The sequence below is a fragment of the Pistacia vera genome, unplaced genomic scaffold (assembly GCF_008641045.1).
Source record: "Pistacia vera cultivar Batoury unplaced genomic scaffold, PisVer_v2 Contig107, whole genome shotgun sequence".
NCBI classification, from domain to species: domain Eukaryota; kingdom Viridiplantae; phylum Streptophyta; class Magnoliopsida; order Sapindales; family Anacardiaceae; genus Pistacia; species Pistacia vera.
In genome coordinates this window covers 234,850-259,220 of record NW_022195104.1, presented here as the reverse complement: position 1 = coordinate 259,220, position 24,371 = coordinate 234,850, and the positions used below count along the sequence as shown (strand labels likewise).

Sequence of the window (24,371 nt, the reverse complement as noted above, 5' to 3'; positions counted from 1 at the left end):
GGGTTGGTAACCCAGGTAGGGTAAAGTGCCTTTTGGATGAACCCGTTTCAGAGGAGGTTATCCACCTCTAATTTTAAGGCGGCATATCGCTCCGGATCCATTGCTCTTCTTTTCTGGCGAACTGGCTTGGTTTCGCTGTTGATGTTCAACACATGGCAAATGATATCCGGGCTGATCCTGACCATATCTGCGTGCGACCAGGCGAACACATCGATATTTTCTTTCAGGAAGCTGATTAGCTCGGAGGCGAGCTGGGGGTTGAGACTGCTCCCAATCCTTAACACTCGGCTCGACTCCTTTGTGTCAACCAGTACTTCGGACAAATCCCTAACTGGCCCACTGGAAGGGCTTTCCTGAATTCGAGGATCCATATTATCCTCTGCTAGGCCAAGCTGTGGCTCGATCCGACTGATCGCCATAGCCTGTCGAGGAATACCATGTGAGACACCTTTCCCTCTACACGCCATCTACACCGCTTTTATGTAGCAGTCGCGAGATGCGCTTTGTGATCCGTTAACTTCCCTTATCCCCGTAAGAGTAGGGAACTTCATCTTGAGATGGTATATGGAAGTGACTGCCTTGAAGCTTCTCAGTAGAGGTCGCCCCAGGATTCCATTGAAGGCAGATGGGCAATCCACGACCAAGAATTCAGTAACCTTAGTCATTTCGTCATAGTCACCCAGCGTGACCGGAAGTTGGATCGTTCCTTTGGGGATCAGGTGGTCCCCTGTAAAGCCGTAAAGAGGGGTCGAGGCGGGCTTCAGGTCGGCCTCATCCGAGTTCATTCTTTCAAAAGTGGTCTAGAACAGGATGTTCATAGCACTTCCGTTGTCCACTAGCATTCTGCGGACGTTATGGTACCCTGTGAGGGGCGTGATCACGAGAGCGTCGTCGTGAGGATGATGCAAATGGGCTGCCTCCTTTTTGAAGAAGGTGATCGGCTCCTCCTTGCGAACCTTTTATGGTCGCTGCGACGTGTTCATCACCCTGATTGGGTCGTGATGAGTCTCGCGAGTATATCTTTCTTAGGCACCTCGCGTGTTCCCCGCGAGGTGCGGCCCTCCAAAGATTATGTTAACACTACTATACCCTTTGCGATCACGACTTTTTTTTCCTTGCTCCCCTTGACTCTTCTCTTGCGCGGGAGCAAAGTCATCAATATACTCCTTGAAGTGCCCTTTCTTGATGAGCTCTTCAATTGCCTGTTTTAGAGCTCGGCACTCATCTGTGTGATGTCCGTGTTAGTGTATATTAGTGTATGCCCTAGAAACCATTCGTGTTGTCGGTTTCAGAGCATTTTTCTTGTATCTATATATATCATAAATAATGGAAGAAAGAGTTCTTCAATTCATATACATAAATTGCTTCCTTTATTCAGTCATGCATTTAAAATAAAGTATGTATATGAATTGTCCAGATGATTCATTTAATCGGTAAATGAATTATCGAAAAGGGTTCCCTACGGAAGCAATATAATTTGGGCAACTATATTGCACAGTAGGCATATCGGATGCTTCTGAAAGATATCATGAGTTGATATAAGTACGGATGACGATGATAGTCATGTCACTGGGGAATTGGTATGGATTAAAAGTTGGTGAACTATTTTTCAAACGTGACCGAATAACGACAAATCACTTGGAAAAGCATGTAGTCAATGATTTATCTTTTGGTTATATCAGTGCACGATGTAGTCCTTTGATCTGAGACATTGTTGTCGAATCCGATATGGATGCGTATGGTTCATACGGTGTATAAGTACGAGACTAATCATGTTTCGTATAATAAAGCCTATTTGGTCATGCGTTGTTCATATGCGGAAACGAACGATGGTCAAGAGCGGATTCATTGACTCGGAAATATAGGATCGGGAGTACCGCTGACTTCATTCGGATTTGAGTTCCTAGACAAACATCGATAAATGTCGGAAAACAGAATCTCTGGCCAGAGTCTATTATTAGTCATATAAAAGCAAGTTTGTGATGACGAGTTCCAGACATATTGATTGACGATTCGGTAGATGATCGAGTTTAGGATTTTGATATTCCATGAATCCATGCTCGATCAGGATATCTCAATGGAGGGACTTTACCTGCATGGTACGTATGATCTGAAATGGGTTCAATGAAGTATTTCTTCATCGTGGTTTAGGGACTATGGCACATTGCTAGATGTTTACCATAGTCGTTGGGCCTCCGGACAGGTTTCTGGATTCATCCAAAACCGGCTCATGGCTAATCCACGGTGGACCTACATGGTCACACCAATAGCCTTGAGAAGTTAGAGAAGGATGAGAGAGAGAAATGATTATTCGAAGAGGGCTAGCACCTTCCGAGGGTAATGACAGGATTTCTATAGTAATAGTTACATAGAAATTTTTTTGTGACATTTTAAGGGTTAAAATGGTCAAGCAATAATTAATTATATTTAATTATTATATCTTAAAGTGTTAAGATGAATGAGATGAACAAAAAAAATAACCTTTTAATAGTTAAAGGGTAAAAAGGATAAATTTATGGGTTGTTAATGTAAACTAGTTTAGTTTACATGGGCCCTTGAATAATATTGATTATTCAAAGGGTAGCATAATAAATTCATGGGGTCCCTTTATAAAATAAGATTTTATTGGGCTTGGAAGTGAAAAATAAATAATTACAAAATTGCCCAAGTATATATAAATGCAAAAGGTTGCATTTTAGTTCATTCTTCACTTGTTCACTCAAAAACAAACTAAAACTCTCTCTCAAACCCACGGCCACTCTCTAATCTCTCAAGGTGGTGTTAAAGTGTGGAGGTTTCATCATTTTGAAGCTAATCTTAATCAATCCAAAGCAAAGGAGTAGGTATAATCTCTTTTCAAGCTTTGTATGAAAAACGTTTTTTTTTTAATCGATCCTTTCATGCTTTCTTCTCCATTTCCACCACTGTTCATGCATGCATGCTGGTCTTTCTGTCCGTTGTCCCGATGGAAGCGATAGTATTTTTTATTATTTCTCGCTGTCGCGGGAGTTTTAATGGGCTCAGGCTCTCTGAGCAGGCTGGCTTCCTCGGATTTATCAATAATAGCCGATACAAATGCGTTCAATGGAGTATATTGGTTTCTGTCGCGATCGCGACGAGGGACAGGAGCATAGGACTTTTTGGGCTCGTAATAAGGTTTCTTCCCTTTTTGCTGATCGTCAGCGTCCCCTCTGCGATCAGCTCTTCTACTATCCCCCCGACCAGGCGTACTGCCTGAAGCGCCCGGGTCGCGACGGCGGAGTGCTACCAATGAATTTTCTATCCGAAGGTACTTCTCCGCAAGGTTATAGAATCCTGTGAGGGAAACATCGTCCTTAGCCTGTAATTCTTTCCACAGGTCGGTTTGTGGACGAACTCTGGCTATGATGAGAGTCCGAACAGACTTCTCAGGAGTATGAGCCGCCTTGTTGAGTTCTCTGTGGAAACGGTCAATATAGGACTGGAGGGATCCATCCCTTTCTTGCCTTATATTGCTGAGGTAGCTCAAAGGCATCGAGAACTTTCGATTTGCTTGAAAATGTCTTAGGAACGTCACGCTCATCTGAAGCCACGAACTGATTGATCCCGCTGGAAGCGACCTGAACCACTGTTTGGCATGAGAGGTCAAAGTCACTGCCAAACAACGACATTTTGCTAGATCTGAGACCTGGTGAAGTTCCATCAGGTCGTTAAATTCATATAAATGATCCTACGGATCGGAATTTCCATCAAACGCCCGCATGTCGGGCATCCTGAATCTTGGTGGGAGTGGAGCGGCTAACACTTCGAGAGAGAAAGGGGACGCAGATGTGACCTGCCCCTGTTCATTTTGCTAAGCTCTTAGTCTGTCTAGAGCTCGTTGCAGTTCCTCAATTTGTGGCAATGGAGTCGCTTGGGGATTGCTTTCACCCATGCGAGTTCGACCCTCGCAATTACGATTAAGGAAAGTCCGGAGGTTGGGTTCCTCTTTGCCTCGGCCGGCAGTTCTGGCCACTCTCGACACACGCTGGCTAGAAGCGTGTGATGGTGATGAAAGGTGCGGGGTATTTTCACGACCTTCACGTTGGTAAGAACCACCCCGCAAAGTATGGGACCCTCTCGCACGATGGCAATCAGGATCATTTTGCTGGCAGTGATAAGAATCGCCCCGTCCAGCACTTTTATGGGTGTGTACTTGCGACGTGGCATGGGACAGCTCGGGCTGCGTCTTTTCACCGAGTCTCAACGAGACTGGTATTCTATTTGGGACATGGTCGGTGTTTACTGGCCCTTTGGAGCCCTGGGGCTTTTTTTTGCCACTTGCTTACCCTTTCGTCTACGCGCTGCAGTGCTCGCGGCACGGGCTATTTCCCTTTGGCGCGACCTGCAGGCATTTTTGGCGGTTGCACCGCCGCAGCTGACTTGGATGGCACGCCTTGGTCCAAACGGTCCAACCTTTGGCTGACCATCTGGAGAGTATTGTCAAACCTCTCCAAGTAGCTTCTGATGGCAGGGACAAGCTATGAACTTGACGAGATATCCCCTGCAGCATTTTGCGGGGCTGAAGGTTTTTTGGAAGAAGTGTACCCCTGGACTTGGGGGAGCCCCTCGACGCCCTGGTTAGTTTGCTCAGGTTCTGGTTGGCGGGCCATTTGCTGTTGTAGGACCGGTAAGTTGGAGATTCTCTTGATGAAGGATGAACATTAAATCAGGCCCTCCTTCTAGCGCTAAACTGTTGATGCGTGATTTTTACACCAACGAAATACACATGTGAAATGTTGAGCTGACCCAAAAGACACACATGAATGTAAAGGAAAATGACAGTAAATGCAATGGGGACAGTTTTTAAAGTGGTTCGGATGCTAAGGTAGCAAGTCCGACGTCCACTGATGCTTATATTGATGATAAGGGTCAGGTCGTTTTAGCTGACTAACTTTACAATGGTAATACAAGGTATCAAATGCTGAAAATTCTATAGAGAGAGAGAGAGTAGCTAATCAAATGTAAAATATGTGAATCCCCTTCAATGAGAAAGGGGCTTTCAATTTATAGAGGAATGGATTGAGGCAATCATCACTGAATCTGTGGGTTGGTGAGATCATCCGTGCAAAATCCTTCTTTATGTCACATTGCCTTCTATAGTGATTTGCGCAATTTGGAGCAGGGATTGGAAACGTGGGATCATCACAGCTCTTGGCTGGCCTGTCGCACACCCACTATTCTGACAGAAGTAGGCTGCGGGCGTTCCCATGATCTGACTTTTGCATGCTGACTGGACCTTACGTCAACCCTTATATTTTTTAGGCATAACATTTCTAAAACTGACTTTTTATTATAAAATGACTGACATGTCATACATAACTCTTCGAATTACAAAATTAAGTTAAATAAACATTTGATTTAATAAATAAATAATTTCATAATTTATTCAATTAAACAGAAAAAAAAAATTGAACTAGTAGTTGCTGGCTACCACCACCAACAGTAGTCAATAAACGTTGACCAATAGTTAGCGCTAGTCAACAATGGTCTGTTGGCAGTTGGCACCACATTCGGTCCTATCAGGATTGGAAACTTTTGATCTATCAGAATACTGTTGAATCATCGAATTCAACGTCGCTTTGACCGCAGAAGGTGGCCTAATCTTTCCCCATAATCTATGGCCAAAATATACGTCAGAATCCGATGATTCAAATAGCTTTCAACAGATTGATGACCTATAGTTCTAGTGGAACATGTGGTTGCGTAAACGTGCCAACTTTGGCCGACGTTGATTGTCGATCAATGGTGGTTGACCGACAGTTGTCTGCTTTTGACTGGCACCGCTTAATTTTTTTTTGAATTTTTCAAAAATTATTAGTTTTATAATTTATTTTAATATTTATTAAATACAAATTTAGTATTATAAATGTATTTGAAGAAATGAAAGGTCCTTTTTGGTCATTATACATATAACAATAATTTCAAAATTCAATTTCATACAATCATAGATTTTCGAAATCACAACAATTATAAAAGTAGTATTTATCGAACGCATTCCAAATTATTTTTAAAACTGGGGAAAAGCTGAATAAACTTAAAGTTACGGCAATAGGAAACAAGCCATTTGTTAGGGTTGTCTTCAAGTATATAAATAAAGAAAATTAAAAACTATAATGGAATTGAAATTTATCCTATGTAGTTTTGGGTGTTAATTCCTTTTTAGTCCCTATTGTTTTAGTTTACTTCCTTCAGGACAATGGTTTCAAATACTGCTGTTTAGTCCTTTGACTAAATAAAATGTTAGTTAACTATTAAATCAATTGAAAGGACAAAAATACCCCTTTTAAAAAATGAAAAATTACTTACACATCAACCCTAAATTAAATAAACATATTACATACTACAGATTCAAATTAAATAAGAACATTATACATTACAAATTCATCATATTATATAATTTTCATTTCTAATTGTAATTGTTTATTATTCAATTTGCATGTATAATGTATTTTTTTTTTAGTGTGTGATATTATATATATTTTACTACACCATTTTAATAAATCTTATACCAATGTTCAATAAAATTTTGATAACTTTAAAATAGGGGTTCCTTGTTATTCGACATAAATTTAATAGTCAACAAATATTTTATTTAGGGGGTGTTTGTTTGAGCTTATGAAAATTAGCTTATAAGACAAGTGCTTATAAACTAAAAATTAGTTTATAAGCATTTAAAATTTTAAGCAATTACGTGTTTGGTTAAAGTACTTTAAGTGACTGATAAGTAGTTGACTTGTTTGCTAAAATGTGACTTATAATATTTTATTTAAAATGACTAAAAAATATATTCCATTAAATAAGGGTATACTTGAATTTAAAATTAAACAAGGATAATGTGGTAATATACTTGGTTAAACTAACTTATAAATGAGTGCTTTAAATAAAAAAAAAAAAAAAAGTACCTCCCCCAACTTTTTTTTTTTTTTTTTTTTTTTTTTTTTTTTTTTGCTTATAAGCTCAAAAAAAGTTATACAAACATGTCAGCTTAATTTTAGAGTTTATAAGCTAGTTTGATCAATTTATAAGCTTAGACAACACCCTCTTAGTCAAAGGACTAAAACAGTAGTATTTAAAACCATTATCCTGAAATACAATCATTTTTAATTCCTTATTATGTTCAACGACTCTAATCCCCATAAAAAAAAATGATGACTACAACATTTTTTTAATTTATAAAAAATGGTTAACAAATATAAGCCATATTCAACAACCAAATCCATAAAGAGCCGGTGGCTTGTATCGACCAGCAAGGTCGCAACTTTACGGTCGTATTTTGAGGCTGTAGGCCAACAAGGTCGCAAGTGGGGCTCTAGTGGTAGTGGTGGCTGTGGCTTGATGAATTTTGGTTTATGGGTAATATGAGATATTGGAGAAGACGAGAGGAGAGGGAAGAGGCAATAGGCAATAGGGTTCTTATCTTAGGGTCTTTTTATTTCTTTAATTTTAGGGTTTTTAAAATGAGTATAAAGGTTTCTAAAAATTTTAAAATTTTCAAAGTGATCAAAAGCTTCTTTATGAAAACTGATGTGAACCAAAAACAAACTAAAAGAAAGAGATGAACCGATAGTCTTTTCAATTTATAAAGAGAAACTAAAAGAAAGAGAAGAACCCATAATCATTTCAAATTATAAAGTGAAAAACGTTTTGTCTTTTGCCAATCCATTTTTTTATTCTACATATATTTTTCAGATTCCGCTGCCAACAGTAATTACAAATTAATAATCAACAATAATATTTATATTTTACTAAATCTTTTAAATATTGATACTACTCTAAAGTTTTCTTTTATAGTCGTTAACAAAATAGATGAAAAGCATCAAATTTATGGAAATGAAAATGAAGGAAAATAGCATGACAGCATGCGTACAAGACTCATAATCACATGAGCTGGCTGCACTTGCATTGTAGGGAGCATGAACTGATTCATACCAGTACCAGCCTATAATCAAACAATAAAAACATGTATTATTAAAAATGAAGAGATAATAAAAAATAAAAAAAAGGGCTGGGATCCTAGGATCAACAAGGATGCTAACACTAACCAACAAAAATCTCCCACTGTAGCCCTTACTTAACAATGGAGGTTCCCAATGGACAGATCATACCTGACAATTCTATGCATTATAGCAACGTGAAAGTAAAAATATTGCCAATTTTGATAACAGCAAACATACGTACGATATTATAATTTTAAACCAGAATCATGCAACTTTTCTTCAGTGATCTCATCCAGGCGTTTTATCATCTCATTCGTCAGATGATTTATCGAATCTCCCACCTCTCCTTTCCGGAAAAATGCTTTATACTCCTCTCCGGTCGACATTTTCCCGTTCTTGTTGACCTCCAAATTGCTCAAGTTATTAAAACTACATAATTTCAAGATAGAATCCACCAAACCTTTTTTCTCCTCTTCTGGCGAAAATGGACACCCCAAGAACTCTGCCAACCTCCTCACATGAACTTTTGGCTGCTTTTTCATTTCCTCGTACTTCAGAAACATTACCCTTTCAGGAAATTCCAAACTTGCCTTCCAGTAGCCCAAGACATGATCCCAAAAGGGTCCATACAAGCTCACTCCTCTGCAAAATTTATCAAAAGCCTCTTCAAGGGAGCTCTTACCCATTTCTGCAGGTCTCAGCTTGTTTGTAAAATGCCAAAGCGACACAAATGTGTCTTTAGGATTTCTACACAAGTAAACAAGTTTGCAAGCTGAGTCCTTGACAGATGTGGGCAACGAGACAGATGGCAGGTGGGTTGAAAAGAGTCTTGGAGAGGTTAAGGTGGTGAGATCAGGAACCTGATTTTCAACGTATAGTTTAAGTTCCAGGAAAGGCACAAGCTCATGAGGGTTGTTTGCGAGCAAAGGGTGTTGTTGAGGATCATCAACATAGAGGAAACGGTTGAATAGGGCAAATGTTATGGCCTTTAACCAAGTGGTACCAGACTTTGGAGTGGTGACAAGGAGGATATCAGAATCTTGAGCATGGAAGTGGCTTTGACATGTTAGAACTCCTTGTAACTGTCTAATGTGGTGCCAAAAACCTTGGTATCGAAAGAGATGATTGGCAATCCAACCTCTTTCAGAAGGAAGGGAGGTTGTTAAGTCCCTGCATTCTTGGGTCAGACCATCATCCTTCAAGAATTTAGGTGGAGGACAAACAGAAGGTTGAGGTGTCGGCATAGCTTTGGAGAGATTAGTAGGCTCAACTATTGGCATGATTACTAAAAGCAAAAATAGTTGGGACGTTTTTATTATATTTTTTATGCTAAGCAGTAAGCAGCTCGGTTCCTCGCTATATATAATACTATTTGGGGTAAAAGTAATGCTAAAAAATTTTTAAGGAGAGATCGTTACAACTTACACGCATCTTTATTTACTGGTCAAGAAATGCAGGAATTAGTTTAGTTTTAAAACGTGCTATACATAACCAGAGTCACAGGGGCGGACCCAGCGCCTGACGTTTAAAAAAAAAAAAAAAAAAAATTTGTTTATATACGCCGACGTCAAAATCGGTGACAGATTATCGAGAACTGATACATTTACACCACTCTTTTACACAATATTTATTATATCATAATGTGGTATATGTTATAACCACATAAATTTTTAATTATTTTTAATTTTTAATAGTATAATAAAATTTATATAATTATGACATATGTCACATCATATGTAATAAAAATGGTATAAAAGAGTGGTGTAAATGTAGCATTACTTATAAAATGGTGTAAAAGAGTGATGTAAATATAGCATTACTCTAAAATATATGAGTAATGCTATACTTACACCATTTTTTTATACTATTTTGTAAACATCATGATGTGGCATATGCTACAACCATACAAATTCTATTATAATATTAAAAATTCAAAATAATTAAAAATTTGTGTGGTTGTGACATATGTCATATCATGATATAATGAAAATTGTGTAAAAAAGTGATGTAAGTGTAGCATTACTCAAAATATATACCCAAGCCTACCTTTAGATTTTTAAAAAATAAAAATTATTATACATATATCCAGATCCACAAAAAACTTATTATTAATATATATATTACACGCCCACATCATATTAAAAGTTTAAAACTGTCTCTGCTCTTCTCCACGGCTCCACCCATTTTTTATAATTTTATCCCCAACATTTTTTACTCTCTCATTCTATTTCTTATGCTATTTGCTCTTAAAACTTTTTAAGACTGAAATTGTTGAAGCTTTCACTACTTAAGGTGCCACAATTAGCTCCGTTTTTTGTTTTATCAGTTTTAGATATGTGTATCGCTCATTTCAATTTAGTTTATTTTAGGATTGAATCATGCTTTTTTTTTTTTTTATTCTAATTTGATAGAAAACTGTATGCATCTTATGAGTTTGTTTTGTGTCTAAGAATGTTCATGCTTTCCCAAATTAAACTTTAACTATATTTTACTGGACGTTATTCTTCATCCTTCACCCACAACTTTCCTACATTTCTGTTTAGCTGCTGGAAATTATTAAGGAAATTTGAGTTACTATCTATATTTATACCAAGAAAATTCCCCTTTTTTTTTAATTAATTCATATTAAAAGTCAACGCAGCGTTCACTTGATTTAAGTTTTGGTTGACTTTAGCTTAAGTTAGGTTTGATTAAAGTTATGAAAATTTATATTATAATCTTTGGAAGCAAAGAAAAAAATAATAAATAAATAAATGACAAAAAAAAAAAAAAAAAGAGGAGAAATAAGAAATTTGTGTGGAATTTTTTTATTATGGTTGTTGTAAACTCTTTTTATTATAATAGATTTAAGTGGACCGCTAGATTTTCGTGGTTTTTTTGTTCTTTTCACACTGAAGAGGGTTTTCTACGTAAAAAATTTCTTACGTTTCCTTGTGAATTTGATGTTATTTTCAATACATTTGTTCAAGGTTTTACTTCTCATATATTTATTTAAGTAAGAAAATATTGTATTGTTGCATTATTTCCTTTCAAGTTCTTCGTATTGTATTATTTCATTTATTTAAAGTTTGGTGATTTTTTAAAATTTTTCACTAGTTGTTTGGTAAATAATGGTAGAACTGCAGAGGCCCTCCCTAGACAAAAATCCTCAGTCTACCACTAACCAGAGACTCATCCGTAGATTAGTTCAAATGGTAAGACGGGTGCTAAGATATGTGGTTAAGACACAAAATTTCAAGTTCAAATCCCCTAAACTCTCAAAATTTGAGTAAGTAATTATGACATAGGATATTGTGAATTCAAGTTGCAGGTAAACTCCTCCAAACATCTTTTTTCAAAAGGTCGAACGACTTACACCTACCAAGGTTTGGCGAAACAATATTGGTACCCAAAAGGTTAAAAAATGACAAATATGTATCTTCCATCATGTGCTGTTAGTGATTTATGTTTACTAATGGTGAAAAGACTAGAATGCCCTTTGAGAAATATTAGTCTATTTTTTTAATTACTTTTAGACCTTAAGTTTATTAAATTTATCAAATACCCCCAGAAAAAGTTTAAAAATTAACAAAAATACCCCCACCCATCCATACTTTCCAGATTCCAACAGCCACCGCTAGTGGTAGTTGGAATATGTCACAACGATCTACACCACCACCGAAAATTGTCGATACTTCATCGATCTGGCCTTTTCTGGCCAGATCCATAATGGATCTGGCAGGAAAAAGCCAAATCTGATAGGAAAATGCTAGATCTGGCCGGAAAGTGACAGCCAAAGAAATGGCTGTCGTTGATTGTCAACAACGGCCAAATCTTGGCCATCGTTGACAGACAACGACGATCAGGATGGAGTGTTGTGGCCGTTGACGGCCATATTTGGCCTTAGATCTGGCCTTTTCCGATGGGTCTGTGTCGTAACGTAATTTTTCGACCAGATTCCGGTGGTGGTGGTCAGAATCTGGCACTGCTGGTGGTGAGGGTGTTTTTGTCATTTTATAAAAATTTTATATATTAAAGTGTTTAGTTAAATTAGTAAACCTAGAGGGTTTTTTATAAATTTTTAAAAAACTAAAATATCAAACTTTCAAGGGTATTCTAGTCTTTTCATCATTAGTAAACAGAAATTACTAACCGTACATGATAGAAGGTACCTATTTATTATTTTTACACCTTTTGGGTATCAAGTTTTGTCAAACCTTGGGCAGGTATAAGTCGTTTGCCCTTTTCAAAAATATAAATAATAGTTTAATTATGTTAGAACTGGGGACAGTTAAAAGAGTCTATCAAATATTATAATAAAGAAGAATAATGCATTCATTGACTAATTAACCTTTCATTGTATAATGTAAATGAATGAGTTGCTACATTAGCTAAATTACAAAAAAAGCGATAGTTACAAAGCATGATGGGCGCCCACCCAAGATCAGTAGATCACAAATTGCATCACGAATCACGATGCATTACATTTTAAAATTCTATTACTGTATTGTATTATTGCTTATGCTAAATGACAGCATCCTTCGATTTTATCTGTCAGTTGAAAATGAAAAAAATTTCAAAACAAAATATGCTTTTTCGCAAATTGTATTTATTTAAATAAAAGCATTCGATGGAGCTGCCTAGTTCAGAAATAGTTCAACTGCAATCTGATTTGGATTTCAGTGGTGAATTTTGAAGGACGCGTAGCAACAACAATAACCATAACCTTTATATTTAGGTGAACCTCACTCTATAGTCTATTTATGTATAGCAATAATGGTCTGCCGTTCATAATATTGTATGTTCAACCTCTTTAAAAGAATGATCGCCTATTAATTATTTATTTTTAGTTGAATGGACTGAGACTAATCTCTTTTGAAACAATGGGGATCTAAGAGATAATGACAGAAGCAGTAGTCACTAATTCTGGATAAAACACAAAGAGCATCAATTTGCTTCCACCAAAAAAAAAAAGAAAAGGACCTTTTTTTAAAACAGTGAAAGCAATCAATCGTTGGACGGCCTCTAAATTAATTGATGGGCACCACCAACCCTACCAGCGTTCTGTTGTCAATTCTCATTACACTGCTTTCATTCCACCGCCACTGACAATATTCCTGTCAGGTCGCAATAGCCTCAAGCCTGATTCAATGGAAAATTATTAAATATGGAATCTTTTAAAAACACAAACCAATGCAGGTTTTAAACAAGACCAGAGATTGCCATAACTCATAAGTGACTCGTACTGAGGAAAAGTAATAACTGGGTCCTGATAAAGAACTGGATGGTAACAACATAATAGATCCCTTCAAGATGATGCTCGATCAAACTCAATACAAGAAGATATTTTTCACTATCATAAGCATTAGTGGCTCAAAATTATGCTTAAAGCTTTGATCTTCATGACATATATGTATCTACAAATATTTCACAAAAAAAAAAAAGGGTTCATGTCCATCCGCAATATATATTTGCAAATTACGTTTCAACAATGTATATGGTGAATGGTACTGGTTGAAATGAAATTGGGTATTCACCGTTTTATGAAGAGAAGGAATATGGTACAAACTTCGGCCTTTTGCTTTTTCATAAGTTGGATCCAGGTAATTGTTGGAAAATTATAGTTAAAATGAGACCAAATCATTTTGTCCCATAAATACTTTAGGACCTTTGGAGGTCACCAAATAGCTATGTGAATCAGACTTTAGAGGAATAGGTAAAAAAGAATGTCCACGATTCACTTACAAGCCCAACAAAGTAATGCACGAAGGCCCAACAGGCTACACAAAAGCCCAACTATAACAACATGACAAGATATTTACCAGTAGTGATCAAATCAACCGCAATCCTAACCGGGGGTGGCCCAGCGTAGCCTCAGGGTTTTTTCCACTATATATATATATATATATATATAGAGAGAGAGAGAGAGAGAGAGAGAGAGAGAGAGAGAGAGAGATTTTTTCCACCCAAATAAAGGCTTTATGACACTTTCCCACATACAAATTTTTAAAATATTATTTACCTACCCAAAAAAATACACTTTTTGATTTGGTGGCGAACTAAGAGCAAACTTCATTAATTCTTTTAGGTCTTTTGAAGAGAGAAGACCGATGAGTCTTTTGGTGATCAAAATTTGACATGGGAGTGACGGTTATGTAAACCCTAATCGCTTGACTACCGACGATTGACAGGGTTGACGAGAGTAAGATTTAAAGGGTTTTGAAGAGTGATGATCGAGGAAGAGAATGATGGTGGTGTGAGGTTGCAACGATACCGGAATCGACCGACGATTGGTAGGGTTGGTGGGAAAGTGTCATTAAATGTATTTTTTTTTTTTGGAAAATGGTATTTTAAAAGTTTGAGGATGAAAAAGTATTATTAAATTATTATTTAAGAAGGAAAAAATCGTTTACTCTCACTATATTTTTATATTTCTATGCTGAAATGATACTGTTTTTATTTCCGCTAAGTAGCAAAGTGCCAATGCACCACTTCACCTTAGTGCCTTTCATTTGCCCACATTTTTATAATATTCTTCTATTTGTAAGCCCACCATATCATTTTCGCCACATTTTCCAATGAAAGACATCGTTTTATTATTGTATTTCTGTATTACACCATGTCATTTTTTTTTTCTCCCAGTAAAATTTCACTTTCTTACGTACCTTCTTTGCCGAAACGACACCGTCTTGTATTGGGCAACTAGCAAAGACCCCACTGCACCGCGGGTGGTATTATTACTATTTGAATATTGACTGACTCGTCCGGAGTCTCAGGTTCACAGCCCACTGATTTGATTTGTCTCACAAAACAAACATAAGCAATAGCCGCATTAAGCATAAACGTTCCAACAACAATTAAATCAGGAAATGAAAATGGTAACTCTCATTGTGGCCACCACCATCGATCCGGCCTCCATCAACCCAGCCACCGCGCTCTTGTCCATGCCCGGCTGGCACCCTGGTCCTTCCTTCCAGGTCAGTCACTCATTACTCTCACAACACCTGATCAATTTCTTCATATTCTTTGCATTTTAATTTCAGTTTTTATGATACAGGAACTTAAGAGCTTTGCTAATCAACAAGTGAGACTTTTACAACACGACAAAGGCATAGTAGTGGAGGATGATTTAGACAATCGTTGGGAGGAAGCTACTGGTGAAGTTGTAAACGATGTCATATTTCTCAGCAAACACACCGCCGTTTCGAACCGTCCTGCTCTTACTGTTCATCCGATCGGTACAATTTTACATTCGTTTCTGCAATTTATTAACTGTGATGATTTTTATTTATTGTTATTGTTATTATTTGATAGGAGTGCCTCACTTGCGTGAAGGAGAGGTGACGCCACAGGGTGGCAGGCCTGGATGGGCGGCGCCGCCCAATCCAAGAATTGGCCCGTGGCTCAGGCTCTTAAAGAAAATTGCTCAGTCTCATAATTTAGTACCTGAATTTGAGGTTTCATCTGCTTCTCTCTGGTTTTTATTTTTTATGAATTTGAAATAAATAGTAGTTTATGTTGTTATGCATGGATGTAGATTACATTGGAGGGTACACATCATGGACCCGTGACAAATAAGCCGACTATGTTTGTTGAAATAGGTAAGTTTCGTCTCATTGCAGATTTCTTGCAACATGATTTATTTCTTTGATTGTAACGAGGCTTTGGTTTAACTTTTGGAATTAAACTCAGTGCGCAAACATAGAGCAGCAGAATTTGCTTTTGGTGAGAAGATGCTTATGAATGTTTAATCATGGAGAGAAGTAAATTACAAGTGATATATGATGGCATAAACCTAATGTTCAATTAGTTTATCTATATATTAGTTTTCACGATAAACATTTCATTTGAGCTTTCCAGGTTGATTAATGTTGCCCACAAAATAAATACATTATATATGTTTTAATGTCTTTAGAAGATGTTGTATAGCTTATTTTTCCCAGACAAGATAATCATCTTCATACTTGAGAAGGGCAGGAACCATCTTAATTTCTGAGGTGGAATGCAACTTAGTAACAACCACATAGCGTACTTGTAAGATTATCAAAGTAATGTAATAAAACGTGATAGAATCAGGAGATTTGCAAAGCTATTCGTGCCAATAATGTATTGTGAAATTAACAAATATTTAGTGTAAAAGAACTGAAATTGCAAGAGAAAGAGAAGTGCAAAATTTTCATTTATTTGGGACGATTCACAAAACCAAAGGAATCTCTATTTATAGAGTCCCAAGCTGCTTACCTAAACCAATTGGGCTTGGCCACAAAACCAGGCATGTGTCAAAATGGAGGGAATCCTGCTCTTCATAATATGTGAGTAATTGAAAATCTGTGTCTTATGTTTAATATTTTCTACTGATTGATATAGGTAGTACAGAGGAATATTGGAGGAGACAGGATGCTGCTCAAGTCATTGCTCTGGTTGAGTACATATTTTCGACTTTACTATTTCAAGCATTAATTTTTTCTGTCTCTATTGTATAGTATAATATGCAGGTTGTTAGAAATCACATTCTTTTTTCACTAAATATTTTGTTGTGTTTGTGCCTGAAGTTAATTTGGGAGGGACTTGGTCTTGGGGAAGGTGCAGCTATAGGAAATTGGAGCAGGTACTGACACCATTATTGAACAACAATCTCAGCTTTTGTCCCTCATTTGAATAATTTTTTTTTTTTTTTTGGCATAAAAGAGTTCCTTGAGTAATATCATTATACACTTCAATGCATGTATTTTGATTGTCCAACAAAACTGTGTCTCTCTGCATAAGTAGACTTGTTTCTTTTTTGATTTTCTTGTGCTCGCTTACTTGTTTAATGTGAATGGTGAGCTGGTGCTCCAAGTATCATGTGAACTTCTCTTCTGGTTGCATGTTCTGTTTACTGTTTCTGTAACTTAATCATCGCATGCTTGCATTTTGAATATTCATTGTATGTATGCCCTTTGACAAATTCTTTGATTTATTATACATCTTGCCATTTTCCATCAAATCATTAAACCATCTTCTTCTTGATGATGCTTTGCTTACCCTATTCTTCTATATTGATATCCTAGGGAGAATGGCAAGAACAAGGTTCTTCTTGGGATAGGTGGAGGACATTATGCACCTCGGCATATGGACATAGCTCTGTAAGTTAATGTTGTATGTCATTTTTCCATTTCCACATAGGGCTATATCTGAAACCTTCCTGTTAGTATCACATATAACCTATGAACTATAAGTTTGTTATATGAAAGATTGGGCTAAGAGTGTTAAATTTGTTTCTGCAAAAACATCTAAATTGGCCTTAATATATATTTTTCCCTTCACTTCACACTCCCTATGTTTCAGTTCCCCAATTTTAAATTGAGATATGTACTTCCATACAAAAATGTGCAGGCATGTGTTTGTAGAATTTTTTCTTTTAATGAACTCAACTATTTTTGGTTTATCAACAGCTTTCTTAGTATGTGCATGTATTCAGGAGGCTGTTGTAGGACAAGTACTTATTCATTTGTGTTTCCTTTTCAAAGTCACAGCTTCTTGCACTGGGGAACTTGGGTAGTTTATGCATATACAGAATAAATGGAATGTGGAAAAAGTGTTAACGTATGATAGATTGAAGTTTTCTTTATAGTACTTTCAAGGCTCTCCAATCCTCCTAAATAACAGAAAGAGAAAAAAAAAAAAAGAGTAAATGACTTATAGTTTTTCTTCAGCATCTTAATGGACCATTTCATTGTTTGTAATAATAGGAAAGATGATGTATGGGTAGGCCATCTACTTTCTGGATATTCCTTGCCAATGGAAGATCCAAACCAGTCAAAAGCAGATACCGTTGCAAAAGATATTGGTGGAACTTGGAAACAGGCCATTAAAGCAGCTTTTGATACTACGAAATCAGCTTTTCCTGGTGGGGAAATTTTGGCGCATCTTGACCACAAGTGAGTTCACAAACTAGACATTTTTAACGCAACTCTTAACACTTTTTGCATTTTAAACCACATTTTGTTTCTTCATAGTCTTGGCTGGGGGCAATGAAATCAAATGTTTGGAAGAGTTGGTGCCCCTTCCATTTCTGCTAAGCCATTAAAGACCTTTGCAGATGCTATAGATGTCTGGGTTGTGGAATTTTACCAGAGTCTCAGGTATAATAATAAGGTCATTTTTCTCATCTCTATTTGAAAATGAAGAACAAAATTGTGTAAGCAATTTTAACTTGATGGTTTGTAGTGAAAGATCTTAGATGAGCTAGTAAGGTTTCGAATCATGTTTCTTCAATGCTCTGGTTGTTTCTCTTCAATGGCTTTAGAAAATGGCGAACTAGGAATTTTTAAAATCTATTGTAGATTCTAGTTTTTTTTTTTAATGTAACAGTTTTAAAATTTCAGGATAAAACATACTCTTAAGATACGTCAAAAACAAATGCTTGATCTAAATGTGTGGTTACTTCAATTGATTATGTGTGGCCGTTTAATTTGGGTGATGTGAAAAGTAAAATACACGGGGAGAGTGCTCTTTAATTTGGGATTATGGTCTCATTATTGGACATTTATACGTTGTTTGTCCTGTTCTTTGTTTTCCAGCCATGATACATATTTGTCCAGGACATGTTAGATAATCTGTGACTTAAGCAAATTACTGATTGCAGGAGTTTTAAAGGCTGGCAGAAAAATGCCATTACTGGATTTCTGAGTGAGCAGAATATCAAAGTTGGGAAGCCAAATGACTTCAACTGATATGGATGTTCGGTCTTGCGGACAGTTTCATCATTTCTTGAAATGAGAAAGTTTGGGAGTTTGACAACTTGCCACAGACTCCATCACAACAGATTCCATTACAGTATAGATTTATAGTACATGGATCCATTAGTGATTACTATCAATCAGTTGTTCCTCAGAGGCCAGAGGGGTATCGACATTGAAATCAAAAGCAAATGAGACAGAAACAAATATATAGATGTATATGTTTTCTAATACCAAAATTATATCATGATTGTTTTTTATCACATCTGGTGTGAATACGTGAAGTCATTGTCATGAATTGCGTATTAGAGTTTTGCAATCCAGTTCCATGACTATCTAATCTGTGGATCTGGAAAGGTCGATAAAAACATGATAAAATGCTTGTTTTACACGGTTATCTTTAAAATCATGTCATACTAGTCAAGGTCAAGGCATTTGAGCGATTCGGCCTAACTCAACTTTTCTCGCGCCTTCTTTCCAGATTGCAAAAACGATGGGCCTATCCTATTTTTGTTGCACCTGGGGGGGAAAAACGCATAAAATGCTTGAAAATTTATAAAATCTACCTTGGAATAATCGGCACCTTTATTCCATTTTTTTAATTTGTGTAACGTTTCTTATGTCCATAAAACAAAAACGTGGTATAAATAACCTAATGATAACATTATTGTATTACAAGATATGTAAGCTTATTGTTGTAAACTTTCAATAACAGCACAAAGTGAAGTGGTAAAATTTATATTGAATGTTGGCATGACCTTTTTAGTAGCGTTGTTAAAATGTCAACATACAATTTGAAGGTGTTGAGNAATTTTGGCGCATCTTGACCACAAGTGAGTTCACAAACTAGACATTTTTAACGCAACTCTTAACACTTTTTGCATTTTAAACCACATTTTGTTTCTTCATAGTCTTGGCTGGGGGCAATGAAATCAAATGTTTGGAAGAGTTGGTGCCCCTTCCATTTCTGCTAAGCCATTAAAGACCTTTGCAGATGCTATAGATGTCTGGGTTGTGGAATTTTACCAGAGTCTCAGGTATAATAATAAGGTCATTTTTCTCATCTCTATTTGAAAATGAAGAACAAAATTGTGTAAGCAATTTTAACTTGATGGTTTGTAGTGAAAGATCTTAGATGAGCTAGTAAGGTTTCGAATCATGTTTCTTCAATGCTCTGGTTGTTTCTCTTCAATGGCTTTAGAAAATGGCGAACTAGGAATTTTTAAAATCTATTGTAGATTCTAGTTTTTTTTTTTAATGTAACAGTTTTAAAATTTCAGGATAAAACATACTCTTAAGATACGTCAAAAACAAATGCTTGATCTAAATGTGTGGTTACTTCAATTGATTATGTGTGGCCGTTTAATTTGGGTGATGTGAAAAGTAAAATACACGGGGAGAGTGCTCTTTAATTTGGGATTATGGTCTCATTATTGGACATTTATACGTTGTTTGTCCTGTTCTTTGTTTTCCAGCCATGATACATATTTGTCCAGGACATGTTAGATAATCTGTGACTTAAGCAAATTACTGATTGCAGGAGTTTTAAAGGCTGGCAGAAAAATGCCATTACTGGATTTCTGAGTGAGCAGAATATCAAAGTTGGGAAGCCAAATGACTTCAACTGATATGGATGTTCGGTCTTGCGGACAGTTTCATCATTTCTTGAAATGAGAAAGTTTGGGAGTTTGACAACTTGCCACAGACTCCATCACAACAGATTCCATTACAGTATAGATTTATAGTACATGGATCCATTAGTGATTACTATCAATCAGTTGTTCCTCAGAGGCCAGAGGGGTATCGACATTGAAATCAAAAGCAAATGAGACAGAAACAAATATATAGATGTATATGTTTTCTAATACCAAAATTATATCATGATTGTTTTTTATCACATCTGGTGTGAATACGTGAAGTCATTGTCATGAATTGCGTATTAGAGTTTTGCAATCCAGTTCCATGACTATCTAATCTGTGGATCTGGAAAGGTCGATAAAAACATGATAAAATGCTTGTTTTACACGGTTATCTTTAAAATCATGTCATACTAGTCAAGGTCAAGGCATTTGAGCGATTCGGCCTAACTCAACTTTTCTCGCGCCTTCTTTCCAGATTGCAAAAACGATGGGCCTATCCTATTTTTGTTGCACCTGGGGGGGAAAAACGCATAAAATGCTTGAAAATTTATAAAATCTACCTTGGAATAATCGGCACCTTTATTCCATTTTTTTAATTTGTGTAACGTTTCTTATGTCCATAAAACAAAAACGTGGTATAAATAACCTAATGATAACATTATTGTATTACAAGATATGTAAGCTTATTGTTGTAAACTTTCAATAACAGCACAAAGTGAAGTGGTAAAATTTATATTGAATGTTGGCATGACCTTTTTAGTAGCGTTGTTAAAATGTCAACATACAATTTGAAGGTGTTGAGCTTTGAAGCTCTTGAAAGGTGTTATGCCTAAAAAATCAGGGCTGACGTAAGCTCACGCCAGCAATGACCAATCAGAGTTCTGGAAGGCTTTGTGTCGTCCAGATGCTACCACGTCGCAGAAGGACGAAAGAGATAAGGTTGTCGTCAGTCTGACAGGTGAAAACTTGGCTTGTGAGTGCTAGGAATTGTCCACCTGCCCAAGTTTTAGACGATTTAAGGATATCTTCTGTGCAGTCAGCCAATGGGAAGCAGGTTAAGAATTATACCACATCTGCCCGACTGCAGAATTATGATTATTACTTTGAACCTCTCGACTATAAATAAATGGCTCCTCTCTCATTTATGGGATCAGTTCATTTTTAATCTTCTAATAACATACTCTCTCTCTCTATTTAAATTCTCTCTCTATATTATATCCCAACTTGCTAAATTAACGTGTAAATCAGTGTGTGTCTTGCGCTGCTGTTTATTCTCAAACAACACATTGTGAACTTTGAATCCTGTTGGAAGCCACCACCAGCGCTAGAGGACGATTCAAATCCACTACCTTATAATTTGGAGGAAAAAAAAAAGTGTAGGCATAGAATTGTAGCATTGACTTAAGATAGGCCGACCATGTCCTCTTCGTATAACGGGGAGTGTCCAATTGTCAATTAATGTTGAACAGGAAATCAGACCTAAATGTTTTTAAAATTTATTCCCCTCTTACTGTTTTTTGCCTATTCTCCAAGCTATACAACCAACTTTATCTTATAAATCGGCTTTTGTCAACTCAATAATGCTTGAGTTACCGATAAAGGTACCGATTTGACATACTGATTAAGTTAAAATTTGAGATTTTGAGAATTGGGCAAATGCATCGGTATGGGAAAATCGATAATTTACTCGGTAAACGTAATATTACTGTTGTCAACTGCTTTGCTTTTGTCCTTTTCATCTCATTATGTACATCGCCTTTGGCCTCCCATTAGTACGCATGATTCAACTAATTTCTTGCGCAAGAATTAGATTTACATTCAATATGACATCATTTCATATGTATGTCATGCTGTTAATGGTACATGATTAGTTGTTAGATGAATATTTTTTTTTTTTTTTTTATTCGGGTTAATTTACGAATATCTTAATTAATTTTCGAGGTTCATTGAATACCCTATAAACCTAAAGGACTGGATAAACTACAATATTTTTGTGATAGGTAGCCCAATGTTTGAACCCAATAACTCAAAAAATGAAACAAATCTCTTTGATCGTCAAATCAACCCCTTAAGGTTATTAGATAAGCACTGTCCTACTAAATGGATTATATTCTTTTTGTCTTTATATTATTTTCTGAGTGTTGAATGCGCTTTCTGTATTTTAAATTTCACAATACATTTATTTTCACATTTTAAATGGATTGTGTATAGAATTTTATACCACCTCATAATAGGTAATTCACACCCTGTAAAGATGTATAATATTTTTTGTATGTTAAGAGTCATTTCTCCTAACTATTTCCGCAAAAATGTATAGTAAATAAAAATATTTGAATTTTGAATACTTAATGCACAACTATTTCTCTCTTAGGTAGTGAGGATATTTCATAATTTAAACACAAAATTGATAGATTAATGTTTGAATTTCAATTTAAGCTACTTATATTTAATCCAATTGTAGGTAGGGAAAGTTGTTAATTATGGCCCTAGGGAAGATTCTATTCAAACTCTTTATAATAAACGAGTCACGTACAGTACATATTAATTACCTCTCCAATCACTTAATCATAAATGATTTGTCACAACATATTATTAATGAAATTGAATTAAACATGTTTCCAGTACATTATATTATCATTATTGTTCCTCTAGAGGCTTCGTTGTTAGTAATAAAACACTGGTGGCGGCACTTTACCCCATTGAACCTAATAATAATTAATTTAAGTAAAAAACTTTGATTTTCTTCAACATTGAACCGACCATATAATATAATTAAATATATTTAAATGAAATTTGAGATTAACTTTATAATAAGAGACATCTTAAATTCTTAATATTAATATGTATGTTAACATCTTACATGGCAGATGACATGTGAAGATGCGGAATTGGGAAAGAGAACAAGGGATATATATATATGTATAATTATATATATTTTATTTACTGAAGCGTCCAACCAGGAGAATTCACTTAGGATCCCCATGCAAGAGGAAGTCTCCTTTTTGTCTTAATCATAACGTTAATTATAACTAATCGATTAGGTCAAACTCTCTCCTCCTACCCATATGCATTTTACATTAGAGTAAATTATGATTACGATATACATGAAAAGGGGATTATTATTTAATTTAAAAATAAATTTAAGTTTTACTTAGTACGTTAAAGAGAAAGGTATTTAATTTCCTAAAATGAAAAATATTAGAGGAAATTAGTTAGAACTCAGCAAATGATGGAAGCCTACCTACCATATCTACTAACTTTAATGTTTATAATTGATGTTCATGTCATGCATCACACATTCAATTGCTTAAAAACTTTATTGTAAAATTATTCTTCCCACCAAAATTAATTAGTTTGGATCAGTTTATTAAAAATAAAATTCCTCAATCATAAAATGTTAAATTCATTAATTAAATCTCTTTTTATGTTTAAATGTTCAACTCCTACATGTATAAATGCGTTTTAAATTATTAAATATTTAACCAAATTTCTTCCTTTTTAATTTAAAGAAAAATACATAAAACATGGAAAATAAAATAAAAGGATAAAAGCATTTGTTTCTTTCTCCCTTTATTCTATTGCCGGGCCCAATACTCCTTATGACAATAAAAATCCTCCAAATTGTAGTAGCTAATCATACCACACGTGTTCACTTCCCCTACTTTATCCTCATCTCTCATCATGGACCTACAACCCATATTAGCTTCAACTACACGTGTAATACATCATGACACGACGGTGCTGATCCCAAAACCACCGTTTTCCACTTGAAGAAAACAGTACCGGTACAGTAAATCATCAAATCAATTATTAAAAAAATCAAACGGCGAAACCCATGCCATTGACTCAAATGAGTGGAGAGGATGAACTGGGAATGGGTCCCAATCGCCAATGGAAAAAGAAGTAAAGCTGACAAAGAAAATATGAAATAAAAGAAGAAAAAAAGTTATCTGTAATATAATAATAAGACTACAGATTACTGAGAGCCAGCTCAAGATCTCAACGAACTGACACACCATCATATTCTCACAGACCCTCATCGCATACATTTAGAGAAAAACAAAAACAAAAAC

At 35.8% G+C, this 24,371-nt stretch overlaps 2 protein-coding genes and 1 long non-coding RNA gene across 5 annotated transcripts; 2 read left to right on the top strand and 1 right to left on the bottom strand.

Moving 5' to 3' along the window:
- Positions 1-7,817: 7,817 nt before the first annotated feature.
- On the bottom strand, positions 7,818-9,267 carry LOC116131797 (cytosolic sulfotransferase 12-like). Of its 3 annotated transcripts, none has more exons than XR_004128301.1 (2): positions 8,064-9,267; positions 7,818-7,960 (listed from the first exon to the last, which is right to left on the bottom strand). XR_004128301.1 is itself a non-coding variant. In XM_031417483.1 (2 exons), exon 1 carries the CDS (start codon positions 9,236-9,238, stop codon positions 8,204-8,206), a length of 1,035 nt encoding a protein of 344 aa, XP_031273343.1. In that variant the 5' UTR covers positions 9,239-9,267; the 3' UTR covers positions 7,818-7,960; positions 8,200-8,203. The 3 variants fall into 3 exon arrangements, 2 of the variants coding, with proteins under 2 accessions (XP_031273343.1, XP_031273336.1); XM_031417483.1 differs by having other exon boundaries at positions 8,200-9,267; XM_031417476.1 differs by lacking the exon at positions 7,818-7,960 and having other exon boundaries at positions 8,007-8,126; positions 8,200-9,267.
- Positions 9,268-14,787: 5,520 nt separating this feature from the next.
- Positions 14,788-18,921, top strand: LOC116131223 (D-aminoacyl-tRNA deacylase). Its single transcript, XM_031416869.1, has 9 exons — positions 14,788-14,914; positions 14,995-15,175; positions 15,252-15,394; positions 15,475-15,538; positions 16,305-16,357; positions 16,490-16,545; positions 16,988-17,062; positions 17,669-17,857; positions 18,565-18,921. The coding sequence occupies exons 1-9, from the start codon at positions 14,807-14,809 to the stop codon at positions 18,650-18,652; spliced, it is 957 nt and encodes a 318-aa protein (XP_031272729.1). The 5' UTR covers positions 14,788-14,806; the 3' UTR covers positions 18,653-18,921.
- A 559-nt stretch (positions 18,922-19,480) lies between these two features.
- Positions 19,481-20,555, top strand: LOC116131846. Its single transcript, XR_004128313.1, has 2 exons — positions 19,481-19,695; positions 20,199-20,555. It is a non-coding gene; the product is annotated as an uncharacterized LOC116131846 (long non-coding RNA).
- Positions 20,556-24,371: the final 3,816 nt, after the last annotated feature.

What these genes read in the sequence shown, in the direction of transcription:
- LOC116131797 (XM_031417483.1), bottom strand. Translation starts at nt 9,238, where the DNA reads ATGCCAATAGTTGAGCCTACTAATCTCTCCAAAGCTATGCCGACACCT.
- LOC116131223 (XM_031416869.1), top strand. Translation starts at nt 14,807, where the DNA reads ATGAAAATGGTAACTCTCATTGTGGCCACCACCATCGATCCGGCCTCC. An exon ending in TCTTACTGTTCATCCGATCG is followed by an intron (nt 15,176 to 15,251) that starts GTACAATTTTAC and finishes ATTATTTGATAG; the next exon opens with GAGTGCCTCACTTGCGTGAA. An exon ending in CGGCATATGGACATAGCTCT is followed by an intron (nt 17,063 to 17,668) that starts GTAAGTTAATGT and finishes TTGTAATAATAG; the next exon opens with GAAAGATGATGTATGGGTAG.